At 40.0% G+C, this 17798-nt stretch overlaps 4 protein-coding genes across 5 annotated transcripts; 3 read left to right on the plus strand and 1 right to left on the minus strand.

Moving 5' to 3' along the window:
• Positions 1 to 768: 768 nt before the first annotated feature.
• On the minus strand, positions 769 to 1927 carry LOC108038559 (selenoprotein F). Its single transcript, XM_017115384.2, has 3 exons — positions 1798 to 1927; positions 1625 to 1743; positions 769 to 1256 (listed from the first exon to the last, which is right to left on the minus strand). Exons 1-3 carry the CDS (start codon positions 1834 to 1836, stop codon positions 878 to 880), a joined length of 537 nt encoding a protein of 178 aa, XP_016970873.1. The 5' UTR covers positions 1837 to 1927; the 3' UTR covers positions 769 to 877.
• A 407-nt stretch (positions 1928 to 2334) lies between these two features.
• On the plus strand, positions 2335 to 6687 carry LOC108038557 (protein spitz). The gene is made up of 2 exons (XM_017115383.1): positions 2335 to 2448; positions 5643 to 6687. Exon 2 carries the CDS (start codon positions 5736 to 5738, stop codon positions 6372 to 6374), a length of 639 nt encoding a protein of 212 aa, XP_016970872.1. The 5' UTR covers positions 2335 to 2448; positions 5643 to 5735; the 3' UTR covers positions 6375 to 6687.
• On the plus strand, positions 2341 to 9646 carry LOC108038556 (NEDD4 family-interacting protein 1-like). Its single transcript, XM_017115382.2, has 2 exons — positions 2341 to 2448; positions 7665 to 9646. The coding sequence occupies exon 2, from the start codon at positions 7667 to 7669 to the stop codon at positions 8480 to 8482; it is 816 nt and encodes a 271-aa protein (XP_016970871.1). The 5' UTR covers positions 2341 to 2448; positions 7665 to 7666; the 3' UTR covers positions 8483 to 9646.
• Positions 9647 to 10228: 582 nt separating this feature from the next.
• LOC108038554 (zinc finger protein on ecdysone puffs) lies at positions 10229 to 17708 on the plus strand. 2 transcript variants are annotated; one of them, XM_017115379.2, is made up of 5 exons: positions 10229 to 10392; positions 11297 to 11393; positions 11814 to 12177; positions 14463 to 14692; positions 15763 to 17708. In XM_017115379.2, the coding sequence occupies exons 2-5, from the start codon at positions 11386 to 11388 to the stop codon at positions 17300 to 17302; spliced, it is 2142 nt and encodes a 713-aa protein (XP_016970868.1). In that variant the 5' UTR covers positions 10229 to 10392; positions 11297 to 11385; the 3' UTR covers positions 17303 to 17708. The 2 variants fall into 2 exon arrangements, with proteins under 2 accessions (XP_016970868.1, XP_016970869.1); XM_017115380.2 differs by lacking the exon at positions 11297 to 11393.
• Positions 17709 to 17798: the final 90 nt, after the last annotated feature.

The raw sequence follows: 17798 nt of genomic DNA on the forward strand, positions 1-17798 counted from the left end.
TTGATCGACTTGAGGACCCCATGTGAGCCCACTACGTCACTGCTGACGGCCCCAAAGGGGTGGTGTTTGGGTTGTTGCCGGGGGAAGAACCTCCACGAAGTCTTCGCGATTGCGATTGGAATTCCATCCACAATGACCAGACATTGTTGCCTCAGCCGGGAACTTTCCTTTCCCATCGATAACAAGATAACAAGTAAATTGATTTAATTTAAATTTATGAATCAAGAACTCCCACAGCAAAGCGTCGCATTGCGGTAGTAACCGAAACTGGCTTTCAAACTGTTTTGACAGCTTTCCCAGTGGCGCGGAAAAAAGCTTAAAAACATATGTTCATTCTCGCTACTCGCCAGTGCCTTTAAAACTGCCGGAATAGACGAACCTGTAAAATACAAGATTCCAATTAACACATTCTAGAGTCAAACTGTTTACATTCCTCAAAAACGTTCATATTTCAAACTCAATTTATAATGTAAATATTCCGAAAACCCTTTCATACTAAATCAATGTTTTTTTTTAAATAGAGAATATTCCTATTAAGAAATAATTTTTTTTAGGTATTTATGCGATACCCCCTGTTTTCACATATTACAATTTAAACTAAAAATTCTTAATTCTTTAGTACTTAAAATAATGTCTTATTAAAAGTTTTCAAAGTTTACTCAATATAAGTTTCAAAAAGAAATACCAAAGGTTACAATCTATCCGAAAACTTAAATTAAATTTCTATCATTCATTAATGTAAATAATCAAACAAATAAAAGACTTCAATTCGTTTATCCTCAACATTCATTAACTCGAATTTTTTATGTGGGAGATGAGGTTCGAGTTAGGGAATTTCTACAGAATTTATTAATCTATTGCTTGGGGAATGATAATCTCAGATCCGATTGGTGCGGAGATAATCCTCCTCGTCGTCTCCGTCGACATCCTCTACCACGCTGTAAGAACTCTTGCCAGCACCTTCTTTGGCCAGATGCGTCTCGAAGAATTCCTCCACGGTATCCGTGTTCCACTTTGTGATGGACAGCGTCTCCTGAACTTTACCACCGGCATCCAGGAGCTTGACGACGGGATCCAAGCCCCTGACGTATTTGATCTGCAGGTTAGGGAACTTGGCGGGCCGGCCGCTCTGAATGAAGGCCTGAATCTGTGGGTAGGCCCGAAATTTGCATGTGCACACCTCTAGAATGGCCTTGGCATAAGTTCTCTGGGCCGCAGGCTGTTGGTCCAAAGTGCAGCATTGCTTGCAATGGGGTCTAGAGTATAAACAAAATATTTTAAATAAGTAAAGAGCGTAAACTTTGGAAGCCAAAGCTTGATATACAATAATTATAATCGTATTTGGAACTGGTTAGAAATACCAGTGTCTTTAAAACGTAAAAACTATGGTCCCTCAAGCTTGTAGAACTTAATGATAATTGTCGGACTTGAAAATTTGTCAATAAATATATTAATATAACATTAAAAAGGAAGAGAGTGGATTTTGTACAATGTTTTAGATAAAGAATATTTGGTATCCAAGTGTGCTATAGAAAAAATTGAGCATTATGATTCGGTTAGAAGGTCATTCCTGAATATTTAAGTTAAGTTTTCCCGAGCAAAGGATGTATATTATTAAAATTACTTGATGGTATCCAGGCCATAATCATCTAGTTTGTCGCAACTGGAACACATTAACTGGGCTTTAATGAAGCCCAACTCCCGGCAGTCGGCGGCTGTTAATTCAGCAAGGATTTGCTGACACTAAAATGATAAAATATAAATATAACACATGTTTTAGGTAGGTCTTTAACTCACGCTTAATGCCAACAGAAGAATCACCACAAATCGCAGCATCTTTACGGCTAAATTCTAATTAAATTTACTACGTCCACGTCGTTGTTTACAAAATTTTCAAGCCTTAGTGGTGGGAGATAGGGGTTGGAGATATGTGCATGCGCCTTATCGATTGCTATCGTTTCGATTTGGTTGCCTTAATACGATTCAAAATGTATGACATTTTTTCAACTAATATTGACAACAATTATAAAATAGAGCAATTTGTTTAAAAAACATGCACAGTTAGCATTTTCTTTTCGACCATCTTTTTTCGTGCTTTTGCGAATTCCTCACGCTTCCATTCCTACTATCGATACACATTAGGCAGCAGCCGGCCACCACTAGCTCAGAAATCGATAATTTATTCCTGGTGGTGCATTTGTTTTTTTCGCTTCACTCGCGAAGTGAGCCCAGTTTTAAATTAGTTTAATTGCATACAGTGAAGCACTCGAAAAGAACCCGTCGACTGTCGCTGTGCAGCCAAAAAACCAACAGTATTAGCTGTGTGCGTGTTTGGCAACAACAAAAATTCGAACAAATCAATAAAACGGAAACGTGAGAGAGCGCTGCGCAAAAGAGAAAAGAAAAGCGAACGCAATCGCCATCGACCAACGCATAGAAGAAAACAAGGTGAATAAATAGAACATGGCACAGAAAAAGCCAAATAGAATCAAATCGAATTAAAATCGAGCACAGAAATAGAAAATTCGAAGCGAAGATAGGGAAACAAATAACGGTCAAAGGAGCGCTCCAGGAGAGCCAAGGCTTTCCCCCTCTCTTTCTCTCCGCCTCCGTGCGTGTGTGTGTGTACATGTGTTTATGTTTTGTTTAGCAAATTAATAATCTTTATTCTGCGGGGATTTCGCCACTCAGGTGCTAAAAAAAGTGCACACTCTGATAAGTTTGGCCGTGTGTCGGTGTACTTGTTTATTTAATTCATATTTACACAAGTAAATTAATTCATTTGCCCTTGTACAATAACAACAAGCTTGCTTGGAAACTCGTTCTCGCATTTATTCTGCGCTCCTCTCTCTTCGCCCCTCATATTCTTTCTCTATTCCATTGCAATACCAATGCCTTTGTAAGTGTTTGTGTTTTCATTCAATCCAGGAAATTGCCCCTTGAGAGACCTTCCATTCAGACAGCTTCCATCTTCTTCTCCTTCCGCTTGCATCTTCAGTCTCTCTTTTGTGCTCCCGGTCCCGTTTAACAGGTTTACTTCTTACACTATTTCAGTGCTCTCCCTCCCTCTTGCACACCTGCTGCTTGGCAGCTGTCCACGCGCTCAAATTTCTTATCAACAAACAAACTCCGGCTGAAATCCAATCCAAAACCTGGCCCAAACTGCGTTGTTACTTTTCCACAGCAATTCGCTAATTTTCAACGCCTTTTGTCACGGCCCTGTTGCTTTCTCCCTCTCAACATCTGCCTACTCCCTCTACTTTTTATTTTTACACACACGCTAAGATACAGTTCAACTTAGCTAAGTTGAATTTTGTATTTCTACAATTAAACTAAGGTATCGCTGGCAGTTTTGCTAATCAAATATTGGATAAAACTGAGTATTTATCTATTTAGATGATATGTAAATAATACTCAGTATACATTTGTGGTCTGTAAATTTATATTTAAATCCTTTGATTTATTCTTTAGTTTCAAATAATAAAATATAAAATAAAATAAGGGTACAATATACAATATATATATATATATATATATACAATATCTCTCGGTGCTGAGCAATTTTGCAATATTTCAAATGCCCGCACATCTGACTCATCCGCAGGTAACTGTAATTACCAGTTACCATCCATATGTGCTCCGCACTTGTGGAAAGCATTCGTCACCTTATCAACAGCGATTTTTTTGTTTTTGGTGCTCTTGATTTTTCGGCACTAATGATCTAAAGCCCAATTTTAAATCCCACAGCTACACAATGAATTCTCCAATGTTTTTTGTTATAATATCTTGTGGATGGCAAATAAAAATTTTGATATACATATGGTTTGTATTATAAGGTTATCAAAAATTTATTGCAGTGTACTCTTTTGTTTGATAAGTCCTCAGGTGCTCATTTAGCTTGTTGGCGTCTATTAGCTCATTATTCAAGCTTACGTCCGGCGCACCCACACACACTACTAAAAACTAAAAGAAAAATAACACATACACTCGCAGAAAGTAGCCTTAACTTAGGCCCACTCACTCTTGATTGGCTTGAACTATTTTTTGTGCCTGTTCAGCTGAGTTTCCATTTCAATTGACCGAAAGGTCAAGATAATTGCATTTGTGTTTTGCGTCTGTCGGACTGTCTCATTCGCACTCTCACTCTTCTTCTGATATTTCACTCGTCAACTTTCACTCGTACGCAGTGTTGTTTTTATTTTTAGACGCAGGGTGTATATGTGTTGTAAGGAAAAGGTTTTGAATACCGAAAGATGTTATATAGCGAATCAGTTGAAGGACTCCGCTGTGGTTTGAAGTCCTAACACTACTGACAAAAGCACAAGCAACCATATATATGTATATCGGTAATAAAGTTAGTTCAATGATTGGAAAGCTCTAATTTATTCTTTTGTAACATAATATTTATTATTTTAATAGTTACTAAACCATCAGGATTGACCTTTTACAATTCATAACATATTTTAGTATGTATGATCACTACATCCTGTTTCATATTTCTTAAAATATTCGTCATCTTTAGGTACATGATAAAGTAACTGCAATTATTTTATTTACGAGTAATGCGAAAACTATTATTAGTTAGTTAAACGACCAAAAATACAAAACTTTTATAAAAAATGGTTATATGTATTCCGTTGATTTGATTTTCATAATATAAAGTTAGACAGTATCGTATCGTTAGCATAGTTAACATCGACTAACTTATTTTGTTTCACTTCGTTTGATTGATTAGCACAGTTTACAAGAAGTTGATAAGTTAATTATTATAATGTTTTGTTAATTGTTATACTTATTTTTTTTTATTTATAAAAAAATATATTGATCTGTTCACGAAAACTAATACTAAAATTGAAATATTTTTTAATTTCCGATAAGTATAGCGTTTTTTTTTTATGTAGTAATAATATAGACTTGCTGATAACCTAAGCTGAATCACCAAAAAGTCGGAAACTAATTTGTTTATTTGCAAACCCACTCAAATCAAATGGCAGCCTTTTAGGTTCATAAACGTTTGTTTCACCAGAACGACTGAACATCATTTTTGATATAAAAGGAACGTAATCAGAGTCGTGATTTCAAATTATGGAATAGGGGATTGGTTACCGATAAAACCTATTTGGCTAAACAAAAGGAAAGATTTGATTCCAAAGCAAAATAAATCTATATTATATTCTTCAAGATCTACAAAGCCATTTGAAAACTCGTAGATACCTAAATAAAGCAAACATTTTTCTTGTTATCACCTTAATGTTAAGTAAATAATTTTTCTAAATTTAAATACATATGTGTCATGAAAAGTTTTTATTTATTAAAGTGTCTAAAGTGAACGATATGTTAAGTGAGAGTGTAACCAGAAAAAAAACTCGATAATTTATGCAAACTGTGCAAATACAACAGCCGCTTGGGCTCCGCTCGTGAATTCAGCCAGGTAAATAAACCATGACATTTTTTGTTAAAAATTTATGAAATTCGATTTTCTGATTCTCGTTTCTCGTTCTCACTTAGGTCAAGAAGCATAGGTTGTAATTGTGAGAAGAAGGCGGCTGGCGGTGCTAGGCAGGCAAATTAACCCACACAAACCCGAACACGAGTTTACATTTTTGAGTTGATTTTAATTGCACTTCGTTTTTGTTTTGCAGCCGCCTGCCAGCCAAAGCCAAGAATTCCACATTTACACAACACACACTGCACTGCCACATTCCCAAGTAAAGCTGCCATGAGTTAAGATCAAGATGCGAGTCCAGGATCTGCCGCTTGCCATCGCTTTAATCGGCGCTTGTATGCCGCTAACCGCCGCCTGCTCCTCGCGTGCCATCGCCAAGCCGCGGCCAACAGCTGCTCCGATCCTGCCGCCGGATAATGTAGAGATATCCACGACGCCCAGGCCAAATGTCACCTTTCCGACCTTCGTCTGTCCACCGTCGTTCGATGCGTGGTATTGCCTGAACGATGGCACCTGCTTCACGGTGGTGATCCACAACGAACATCTGTACAATTGCGAGTGTGCCATGGGTTTTATGGGCCCCAGGTGCGAGTTCAAGGAACTAGATGGCTCCTATCTGCCCACCAGGAATCGGGTGATGCTGGAAAAGGCCAGCATTGTGAGCGGAGCCACGCTGGCCCTTCTCTTTATGGCCATGTGCTGTGTGATCTTGTACCTGCGACACGAGAAGCTGCAGAAGCAGAAGCTACACGACAGCAACACGACGACCACCACGGATGGTGGTTGCCAGAACGAGGGAATGGACGAGGTTGATGGCTTGCGACCCCTGCGCCCAGTGAGGCGTCCTTTTGGCCCCTGCCGCATCCTATCCCTGGAGGAGGCCCACCTACAAGCAGCGGCCTCCAACCGCCCCAGGCACTGCAACTAAAACCCACGCTAACTAATAAGCCGAGCCGCAAATTGGTTTTTTTGAATGTCTAACATCTTAAATTTTTAACTGCTTAACGAAACTATTATTTTAACTATTGCCTTGATATGACGAATGCCTTAGCTATAAGTTCCAACTGACGTTTAGACAAGTATTAACGAACGAAAACTGTTTGCTCAGAGAGAGAAAAAAGAAAACTAGAGATAATGCAATGCAATTTCGGCAGTTAGCCACCCATTTATTTATTATACACCTAACTTTATTAAACGACGCGTAAACTATTAACGTTAATAAAAGCGAGAACTAAAAACAAGCTTACTTTCTATTTGGTTATAAAAATGTTTAAGAAATTCAAATTCAAATTCAATATGACTGAATTCAACATTAAAATTAATTTTTATTGGAAATCTATTCAGTTTTTCAGTTGCGAAAAAGGTCGAGCAATTTAGATTGCATGTTTTTCGGTAATGTCAAATTCCTTTACAATTTATTTGGTATGAATTCGTACAAAAATTCAGCATGAATTTCTTTTATTATTACCTATTTTTAATACAAATTTCAGAGTTGCATGAAAAGCAAGCTGATCTGGATAGCTGCCTAAAAACACTAAATAACATGATTAAGGTGAACAAAATGGGAAATCAATATAACTTATATGATCAAATAAAAAATAAATAAGTTAAATAAAAAACAAGAGAGAACGCTATAGTCGGGTGCCCCGACTATCAGATACCCGTTACTCAGGTAAAGGGAGTGCGAGGGAGATGGAGATAGAAACTTTAATCACGCATAACTTTTTAACAAATGGTCCGATTTGAAAAATTTCTTCTCCATTTCGATAGGTATTGATAAACACAATAAAACTGCATTTTTACTTTTCCGAAATATTTAAATTTTTTAAATCGTATATAAGCGATTGTGGGCTTTATAGGGGGCGTGGCACCTTTTTGAAACAAACTTGCGCTGCGTAGGAACTCCTAGAATCTGCATGCAAAATGCCAATCTTCTAGCTTTTATAGTTTCCGAGATCTCAGCGTTCATACGGACAGACAGACGGACAGACGGACATGGCTATATCGACTCGGCTAGTGACCCTGATCAAGAATATATATACTTTACTCTACGAGTAACGGGTATAAAAATTGTACAAATTTCGGCGCTTAAATCTTTTAATCATGTTTTTCTTTAGAGTTCACATTTAGCTGTCAAAAATAGAACTTAGTAATTTTGAACCCTTTTAAGCGCACCATAAACTAATTAATTGCCGTGTTTTTGTTTCTCAATTTCCAGTCATGCCGCACAACAACCAGCCATCGCCCGGGGACGATCAATTGGGACCGCCGAAGGCTGACTTCAGTGCCCCGCCGCCGTACGAGGCGAACGTGGGCCATGGCCAGCAGGTGGCACTGCCGGCCCAGATGCCAACGCTGGCCCTAGCCACACCCGATCCCGGTCAGATGCAGATGCAGATCCCGATCCAGATGCAGGTGCAACTGCCGGGCCAGGCGGATTTGATGACTGCACAACTGCCGCTGGAGATACACGGGAAGCTGCCCACTTACGAGGAGGTGCAGATGGAAAAGTCGCTGAACGGAGAACTGCCGCCCGCCTTTTTGACCCTTCCCTCCTCGCAGCAGCTTCCGCCGCCACCAAATCCGTTGCTGCCGCCAAATCCACTGCGCGACGGTGCCGCTGCCGTGCGATCCGCTCAGCCGGCACTCACGTTCATCGCCATCGATGCCAGCGATCCGGAAAACAGTCTGTCGACCACGGACAACTTGCTCGGCACAGACATAATGTTCATTACGGCCTTCATTGTGGCGTTTCTATTCAACTGGATCGGCTTCCTGATGCTGACCTGTTTCTGTCACACAATCGCCGCCCGATATGGAGCACTGTCCGGATTCGGTCTGTCGCTGGCCAAATGGACGCTGATCGTGAAGCACTCGACGGACCTGGCCTCGCACGAGAACTCCTGGCTTTGGTGGCTTATCTGCGCCTTCGGCTTCCTAATCAGCATACGCGCTTTGATCCAGTACGTGAGCATCAAGCGATCGTGGCGCCTGCTCTCCGCCTCCGCCCAGGAAAGGCTGCTATTTTTCTACTAGGTGCGTCGGGTGGCTTTGAGTGGCTGCCATGTAAATACGTTGTGGGTGGCTAGGAAGCTCGAATCTTACCCGATCCCAACACCCCCAATTCCCCAGAACCGGCATACAAAATCCAAACAAAATCAATGCGAACTTATTTCAGAGAGTTCTCGAAATCTCTAGAGACAATATAAAGAAGCTTGAAAGTATGCCACTAAATGTATTAGTCCAGTTTTATTTCGATTTAAATTGGAGTAATGAGAATGTACAAACTTACACTTTTTTGAACCATTTTTGTTTTAAATAGTTATGCTTTCAATTCAGAGACATTAATTGGATTACTGGCAAGCCCAAAACTGTATTAGGTTTCTAGAAAAGTTTATGTTTTTCGGAGAAACAAATAATGTATTGTATAATTTTAGACACCCAATCCTGGTTGTAAACGGTGCAGCGGCCGGATTGTCCATATCTATATCAAAACCATTTAGATGTATAGCATGGCAATTGTAAAGAAAAGCCGCTGCAACGTTAACAACCAGCTTTAGGCTTTTTTTTAAAACCTCTAGCGATTTCGTAAGCACCCTGAATTGTAGGTCAGTGTTTTCTCTAGTTACTGTGTTAAAAAGCGCAACTTAGTCCACGAAACCGGCAACTGTAGCATAATGACGTTAACTATGTGTGTTGAAAGGTGAGAGGCGGATGCTTCTTCGCCTGCACCTCCAATCGATTATAATTGTAAATGTATGTGAAATGTGTATGGATATATATATCACCCCTTAATGGATCCCCTCCACACCTCTACCAAATCCCTTTAGGCCATTTAGTGGCGCCCATGCACTTGAAACAAAGACACAAAGCAAACCAAAAAAAAAAGGAAAAGAAAAGTTGAATATGAAAGGTCAAAGAGGAAATATGCCACCCATATTATTTTGTTGAGCCTACTTTACGCTGTGGTACTTAATTAATTAACTACACAAAAGCCAGCAGTAATACGAATGCAAACACACACAAAACAACTATTGCTAGTACATATGATTATTGCCTATTATAACGTTTACAATTAATATGTTTAATCCCTTTGTATGTAAATCAAACGATGCATATGCATTGCAGAGGGCGCGGAGTCAAAAGATCTGCGCCAGTTTTATGCAAATTCAATAAAATCGAATGATGTCATTCAAACAACGCGATTTGTTTATAATTTTAATAACAGGGTTCATTTATAAATAAAAACTTGAGCGTTTATTGGGGAAAAAATGGAAGAAAGTCTATCCTTATAAAAACAGTTTAGTGTTTTTTAAAGCTTTTTAAAAAAATACTAACTTTTGGATGTATTTATATGTTTACTTTTGAAAAACTAATGTATAGATTTTTTTTTAAGTTTTTCGAGTCTTAGGAAGTAACTGCAGCTTAAAACAATTCAACATTTAACATGCTTAGGTTTGTTTAAACCAATTCTTCGTTTTAACCACAATAAAGAGTGGACGCATTACTTTTGCTCATATTATCTTAACTTTACTAGAACCAACCTACTAAATTTCTTTGAGGTTTTGCTCTTTAATTCAAATATCGCGGCATTCAGTTATGTAGCAGTTAGCTCTTGACAGTTAGCGGCCACTTGCTCCGCATGTAGTGGAGACACACTCCTCAGATAGCACAGAAGTATTCCGCACATGCGAGTACATTACAAATCGGTCAAACATCGATATCACCGATATTTTGAAAACATCGAAGACACCGACATCGGCATCGACGGCCTTCCATCTCTACCTCTACGTCATTCGATTTTTTTTCGTCGCTCGCATCTGTGTGGAGTTGTGAGGTACTGAGGTATTTTCCCGCAGACGGATATTTTAAGGCAGCAAGACTTGCTAAAGTGATCCAAACTATAGTGCAATAATCCGGTAACTGACTAATCTCCGTTGCAACACGTAAGTTTCCCTATTAATTTACTATTTCCGTACTTCCTTTGTGCTTTGTGCCTGTGTATTGGTGGGGGGCTACGAAAATTTATTGTGTGTGTATCTGTTGGCAAACTTTTTTTTTTCTCGCGTTCCCTGGGCATCTGAAAATAGTAATTATTGATTTTTTGCGGGCTTGTTCGTGTATTTGTGCATAAAGTAATCAGATAATGGGGTAATTGCTTATTTACGAGGCCTTGATTGCTTGTTATCGTGATGGGCTTTGATTAGGAGGGTGTAATATTCGTTAGGGCTGTACATATTTTTCGGGGCTAAACTAAATCATTAGTATAATTTGGTAGTGCGAAAACATGTTTATTTACATATTTTTCGGGGCTAAACTAAATCATTAGTATAATTTGGTAGTGCGAAAACATGTTTATTTATCGTTGGGAAATGGTTTTCCTTTATATTTATCTTTTTCCGCTATCCCTCTCTCTTTTGCACCCACATGGCCGGCCGGCTTTCTGACTCAATCAATTACATATACACACGCACTGTCTAGGGCCGCCATCTTTTTTCCGCGCTACGTGAAAATATATTTTAGGGTTTTTTACCTCGTATTATAGCCCAGAAGCAAAAGGCATTGATGTGTTAGTGTCGCAAAACCAGTTTTAATAGTTATTAATGTAAACTGCTGTCTGTAGCGCCAAAATTGTTCTCATTTCTCTTCCATTTTCCTTTTCTTTCCTTGTGTGTATGTGCAGTGGTGTTGTGTGTATACGCACGCTGGGTTGAATTACGGGTTTTTATGGGGTTCAATAACTACCCGTTGAAAAAGACGATCAGGAGCTTACTAACCAAAAAAAATAATACATCCCCGCTTGCATTTTAACATTTGTTTTGTTTCTTTGTTTGTGTCGTTTTTTTTCAGCTTGTTTTAAGTTAATTGCTCGCTTAAATACAAATCCTACATAACACATCCCATAAACTCTCCCACAAAACCAAAAACCCATCAAAATTATGGTCAGGTATGCTGCACATCCACCCCAAAAAATTGCTTGTTATTTATGTATCTCCTGTTCTCCATTTATAAAAATATATTTTCCCAAAGAATCAAATTATTAAATTATGCATTATTAATAAATGTAATGTATTTTTACTGTAATTCAAATTTCATATTCTATTTCGAAATACTGTGTAAAAAAAGTTTTAAAGATAATTCATTACCAAGTTTTGTATCTTATACAAAACATTTGGGTTTGTTAACACAAACTATGAAATTATAAATTATAAAACAAAAAACAAGAAATTTAAAAAAAATCTTAATCTTCATCTAAAATTGTAGGGTCGGGAAAAGTATAATTTTATTAATGGATCGTTCCAAATATAATTAAACATCGAAAGCGTATTTACAGATTTGCTAAACTATTCATAATTTCTATTTGCAGCGTAAAGGTCAACGGAAATCCACAGAATCGTTTATCAAATAACCAAAAGGTCAACGGCAACATGGCATTCCGTGGTAACCAGAACCGTAATCGCAATTTCGGAGGCGGCAACAACAACTATGGCGGACCCATGAACGCCAACCGCATGGGCGGTATGAATATGTCTCCCTGGGAGTCCCAGAATCCCGGCGGTGGACAATTTGGCAACAACATGCGTCAGGGCGGCGGTCAGATGAACGCCCAGGCCATCAACCTGGCCAGCAATCTGCTGAACAACCTGTTCAGGAACCAGAACCCACCATCGCTCCTGGATTTGCCCCGCGGCGGCGGCGGCATGGGAAATCGCAATCAACGCGGCGGCCCGGTATGTACAAAAGTTCAATTTTTCCCCAACTAGTTGACAATGCCAACCGAAATGAATTGTTCTATATCCTATGTTATAATTATTATTATTGTTATTGGGTATTCGTCTGTATTGCGAATCGGATTTCTGTGGTGGAGATGCAATAGAAAGCAATGAAGGTTCCTTTTAATAAAAAATGTATAGAATCCTAATCTAAATTTGTAATCTTTGAATGAATTTATAATTTTAAAAAGATGTCTGTTTGAATATGGTATTTAAGAAAATAATTCGGGATATGAAAGCGGTATCCCATGATAATATTTGTAGAACTTTAACTACAACTTTCCGTTTGAACATTTTTTAAAAAAAAATAAAAGTTTGCAAATACTTCCTAATTATTTACCGGATGATTTAAATAAAAATGGTTTTAAAAAATACATTAGAATTCTTTTAAACACTCTTAACTTGCACTCCACAACAGAGCCTAATATTTTGTGTTTATTTTCCCTTTAGTTAGATTGTTATATTGCCAAAGTAGCTAATGCTTTTCCTTTAAGAGATAAACAATAATGATCCAAATCCAGAATCTAATCGTAGCTTTTAGTTTACTAAACCAACAACAGAAAAACGAAAACATAACGAAATTAGCCAAAAGAATATTGTAAAAAAAAGTAATGAGAGCTTTGTGCAGTGTAGTAAGGATGTAAGGATGTAAAGGAGGATGGATGTGGTAGACGAAGGTTTTCAGTAAAAAACGCATTTATTCCATTTAAAATGCAATACTTTTTTAGTTCTGTAGAAACTGCACAAACGAAAAAAAACCGATTATTATACTGAAAAAAGAAACGATAAATTTATATAATACACACGCATTGATAACGAAATGTACCTATAAAACCATGTACCGCCAACACTTGTTCCACTTAACGATGAAAAGAGTATGATGATGATCTCTATATGTCAAGATTGAATCATAAGTAATTTATATGCAATAATTTTCTTACTAGATGTACTTAAGCATTTAATTACCTTTTTACCATAATTATAATTCGAATATTATCCGAAAATCCAGTGCCAAGTCAACCAAACTTTTCTTGGCTGGACTCTATTTGCCACAACGCTTTTCTAATTTATCCATTATCTATTTTTATTCTCTCTTCCAAAACAAAAATGCCAAACTCAAATATTCGATGCTTTTCAATACACCTTAAATATCGAATATCGCAACCGCATCGTCTTGCATATTTCGAATGATGCATTCCATATTGTTGTTGCTGCTCCGGCATATGTAATTGCTGCTGTTGTTGTTGCTGCTGTCGTTGTTGTTGTTGTTGTTGTCGTTGTTGCTGTTGCGTGTTGTTGTTGCCGTTGATGCTGCCCCTTCCCATTTGCAATACTTGATTGCAATTAACGAAAATCAAACCCCCACCCTAAAATAAATTCCATTAACGGCCAACAAACAATATTTTCGAAAATCAAAATAAAAATTGAATAATATAAAATGCAACGCACACACACTCAACACACACACACACACACATGCGATGCACACTCAATGTGGCCAATATGCGAATCTCCACCAACGATGCGATACTATATACTATATGATGCTTCCCGTGCGACGCCACTGATCGATTGATTGATTGATTGACTGATTGCTCGATCGATTGATATTGATCGCAATGCAATCTTCTAATCTGCTCTGCTCTGAAACCGAAACTGATCCGATCTGGTACTGGTACTGCTTGATGGTGCAACATAATTACATCCAAACCACAATATGTAATACCTATTAATATCTAATGTCTAATGCAAATTCATCGCCAATTCTTCTTCGACGTTCCTGCCTCTGAAACTCAAAATCCGATTTCCATTTTCAAATGCCACTCGCCGCCACACGCCAACGAATATATATATATAAATGCAATATATATCCAACTATCCCCGTCGACTGATTGGCCGCCGCAATCGCCCCGTCGATCTGACCAAAATCAATATACAATGTGCTCCATGTGTCACAATATATTTATATATATTTAACTATATATCAACGTTTGCCATACATCTCTGTAACGAATTTTCCCCTGCAATTATCAATTATCTGTTCAATTTGATCGCTTCGCCCCTCACAAAACATTGTAAATGGCCGAACCGCCATATTGTCTCTGATCTTTCGAAAATGCTCTACAAATATCTGCCTCTGTTTGTAAATCAAAACAAAATCAATTCACATATGCCCCATGTGTGCATTCGGAATTGTGCAAAAATGTTATTGTTAATCCTAAATGATAAACTAAACAATATAGATGGTCAGTCGCGGCGGCGGTGCCGGCAATCGTCTCAATAACCGTCGTGGCCAGGGAGGTGGCTTCCAAAATCGTGGCGCCACTGGTAGTGGACCCAAGCCCCCGCAAAAGCAGGGCGGCGGCGGTATTCGCAAGCAAAATGCTTTTGATCGTGCCAAGAAACTTTTGGCTAAAAATGCCAACCAAAATAAAAAGAAGGAACCCACTCCTGGCGAAAAGAAAATCGAGAGGTAAGACTTACTACAACTTTTCCAAACAAACCAAAACCACAACAAAAAAGAATACATTTTTTTGCTGCCCACCAAAACGAAAGGATTCTATTTCTTTCACTAAAAAAAAATAAGAATCGAACTCTGCAGCGCAAATATATAATTTAAAACGTTTTACTTAAGTACATAGGCATTCCAATTCTCTAATTGCGTTTCCTCATACATCTCTAAAAAATATATTTAATTAGAATTAGATGTTCATTAGGGATAGTGCCTTTTTTGATGCTGTTAATGTTACTGTGTGTATGTGGGTGGGACCACGCCTATTTGGGTAGGGTAATGTGAATCTATAGTTCAATGTATTAAAACTACATTTACGCAAACCTATAATATTTTCATAAATTTCATTTAATTTTAAAACAATTAGATATCAAAATGTTTTTAAAATGTAAGTTTGGGCTTACCATTTTTTGCGTTTTGTGTACATTTGTATCTTATTGTTGGAAGTTAAAAAGGAGAGAATTAATAAGCAATAATCTTTTTTCCTTATAACTTTTCCATAATTATTTTTAATAGTTTCCTGAAGTCTGTAATTTGTTAATTGTTTTACAAGTTATTGGTTCTCTCCTTTTTGATTTCGAAAAGCATAAATATTTATCCATTCATGTTTTATATGGATGAATCTTTGACCATAAAATTAAGATTTCATAATAGAAAGAAATATGCTGTAAGTATCATAAAAGGACGTAAATATATTGCTTTAATAATTAAGAATAGGCTTCAATTCGAGACTACCTTTGTCACTAGTAAAAATTTATGGCATATTTCTATCTTGTAAAGCATTCATACTTACATTCATAACGCATCAAAATCATAGCTAAGACATTCACTCACCTATCGCCATCTGTACTGTACGTATCATAAGTATAAATTGCAGCGAGAACCACTCTCTACCCCTCTAATATTGTATTCTCTTCCTTAGAGCAAGACCAGACGCCACCCCGTCTTCGCATTCAATATTTCACAACTAATGGTTCTTCCTTTCTTTATTCCTTTCCCCATATCAAATGATCTCTGATCGAATTCTATAGCCCCACCAAGGAGTCGCCGTACGCTAGTGTGCCGAACGACATGTTCTACTGTCATCTGTGCAAGAAGCACATGTGGGACGCCAACTCGTTCGAGAACCACATCAAGGGCCGCACTCATCTTATGATGCGCGAGGGCATTGAGGAGAGCTATCGCCTCAAGGCCAACATGATCCGCCAGGAGGCCAAGATTGCCGAGCAGCTCAAGTCGATCGAGTTCGACCGCCTGAAGCGCATGGGCAAGAGCAAGCAACGCCAGTTGGACTACTGCACCATGTGTGACCTTAACTTCCATGGCCACATCTCGACCCATCGCAAGTCGGAGGGCCATTTGCAGCTGAAGAAGTTCCTGCATCCCAAGTGCATTGAGTGCAACAAGGAGTTCGCCACTCGCATCGACTACGACACTCATCTTCTGTCCGCCGAGCATCTGAAGAAGGCCGCCGAGAGCAACACCAAGGTGGGTGAGCGCAAGCGCCAGACCTTGCCCATCAGCACTGAAGAGGAGGAGACCCGTGATCTCCGCCTGCCCCAGAAGCGCAAGAAGAAGCCGGTGAAGAAGGAGGGCGAGGCCGCCGATGGCGAGGCCAAGAAGGAGGGTGCCGGCGACGGTGAGGCTGCTGAGGGCGAGGAAGCCGAGGGCGATGAGGCTAAGGAGGGTGAAGAGGCCGCCGACGAGACCAAGGAGGGCGAGGAGCTCAACGAGAGCCAGGAGGAGGAGGAGGTGGCCCTGCCTGTGGATCCCGAGGACTGCATCCTCGACTTCACCGACGGTGACGAGATCCCCAGCGAGGTGGACACCCGCCTGCCCAAGTACAACTGGCAGCGGGCTGTCGGCCCCGGCCTGATCTCCAAGCTGGAGTGCTACGAGTGCTCGGTGTGCAGCAAGTTCTTCGACACCGAGGTGACCGCCGAGATTCACTCGCGCACGGCCACCCATCACCGCAACTTCCTGAAGTTCATCAACGAGAAGTCGAGCGACACCAAGATCGCCCAGAAGCGTGCTGCCGCCGCTCTGGAGGAGAACGAGCGCAAGAAGCGCAAGGTGGAGGAGACGGAGACCCCGGTCGCTGAGAATGCCGGCGCTGAGGAAGTGGCTGAGGGAGCCGAGGGTGAGCTGTACGATCCTTCGGAGGCCACCGGCGACGACGACGATGTGGAGATGGTAGAGGACAATGCCGAGGGCGAAGGCGAGGTCGAGGGAGAAGGCGAAGGCGACGAGGAGATCGAGGGTGAGGGCGAGGATGATGGCACTGGCCAGGACAATGGCGAGGAGGAGATGGAGGCCCAGGACGAGGAGCAGGAGGCCGAGCCAGAGCCCGAACCGGAGCCAGCACCGGCCAAGGCCGAACCAGCTCCCGTGGCCAAGACGCCAGTGAAGGCCGCCGCCAAGCCAGCCGCTGCTGCCACGCCCGCTGCCGCCCCATCGACGCCAGATGCTTCGCCATCCCCGGCCAAGAAGGCAACGCCCGCTCGGGCCGCCGCCGGACCGAAGGCCACGCCGCAGCGCCAACGCGCCCGCGGCCGCTACAACCGCTACTAAGTAGACGTCGGAGGAGTTCGTAGTTTAACATAACGTACACTTTAACTCTATACAAGAATAATAAAATATACATTCACGCCCAGGAGGAGGATGAAGAACAGATCAAATCGATCTCTTCCCGCAATTTGACATTTGCATCCCAATTTGCATATACACTGAATGAATGGAAACCGAGAAGACGAGCAACATTACGTTGAAACAGTTGAAAACATTGTAACTGTCGAGAAAACTGATGATACTGTGACGAGGGAGAATACAAACAACTTGATTGAATCGATTTCCATATGAACTATACCCAAATTCCCCTTCCCAGCCCTGCATACCATACCAGCCAACCAATCATTCAGCTTATGTAATCATAAAAATTTTAAAATAAACAAAGAAACAAAAGTAGTTGTAAAACAAATACGATTCCTGTTTGTATTGATCGAGGGAAATGGAAATTTGCCTTAAAGCTGTGGGCAATGAGATGCAGCAGCAACTTCCTGGAGGTTGC

This window comes from Drosophila rhopaloa, unplaced genomic scaffold (genome assembly GCF_018152115.1).
Source record: "Drosophila rhopaloa isolate 14029-0021.01 unplaced genomic scaffold, ASM1815211v1 contig_150, whole genome shotgun sequence".
Classification (NCBI taxonomy): Eukaryota; Metazoa; Arthropoda; class Insecta; order Diptera; family Drosophilidae; genus Drosophila; species Drosophila rhopaloa.

Coding starts and splice junctions, on each gene's coding strand:
- LOC108038554 (XM_017115379.2), top strand. Junction 12,178..14,462: donor GCAATCAACGCGGCGGCCCG/GTATGTACAAAA, acceptor TAAACAATATAG/ATGGTCAGTCGCGGCGGCGG. Junction 14,693..15,762: donor GGCGAAAAGAAAATCGAGAG/GTAAGACTTACT, acceptor CGAATTCTATAG/CCCCACCAAGGAGTCGCCGT.
- LOC108038556 (XM_017115382.2), top strand. CDS start 7,667: ATGCCGCACAACAACCAGCCATCGCCCGGGGACGATCAATTGGGACCG.
- LOC108038559 (XM_017115384.2), bottom strand. CDS start 1,836: ATGCTGCGATTTGTGGTGATTCTTCTGTTGGCATTAAGC. Junction 1,744..1,797: donor TTCTTCTGTTGGCATTAAGC/GTGAGTTAAAGA, acceptor TTATCATTTTAG/TGTCAGCAAATCCTTGCTGA. Junction 1,257..1,624: donor TATGGCCTGGATACCATCAA/GTAATTTTAATA, acceptor TTTATACTCTAG/ACCCCATTGCAAGCAATGCT.
- LOC108038557 (XM_017115383.1), top strand. CDS start 5,736: ATGCGAGTCCAGGATCTGCCGCTTGCCATCGCTTTAATCGGCGCTTGT.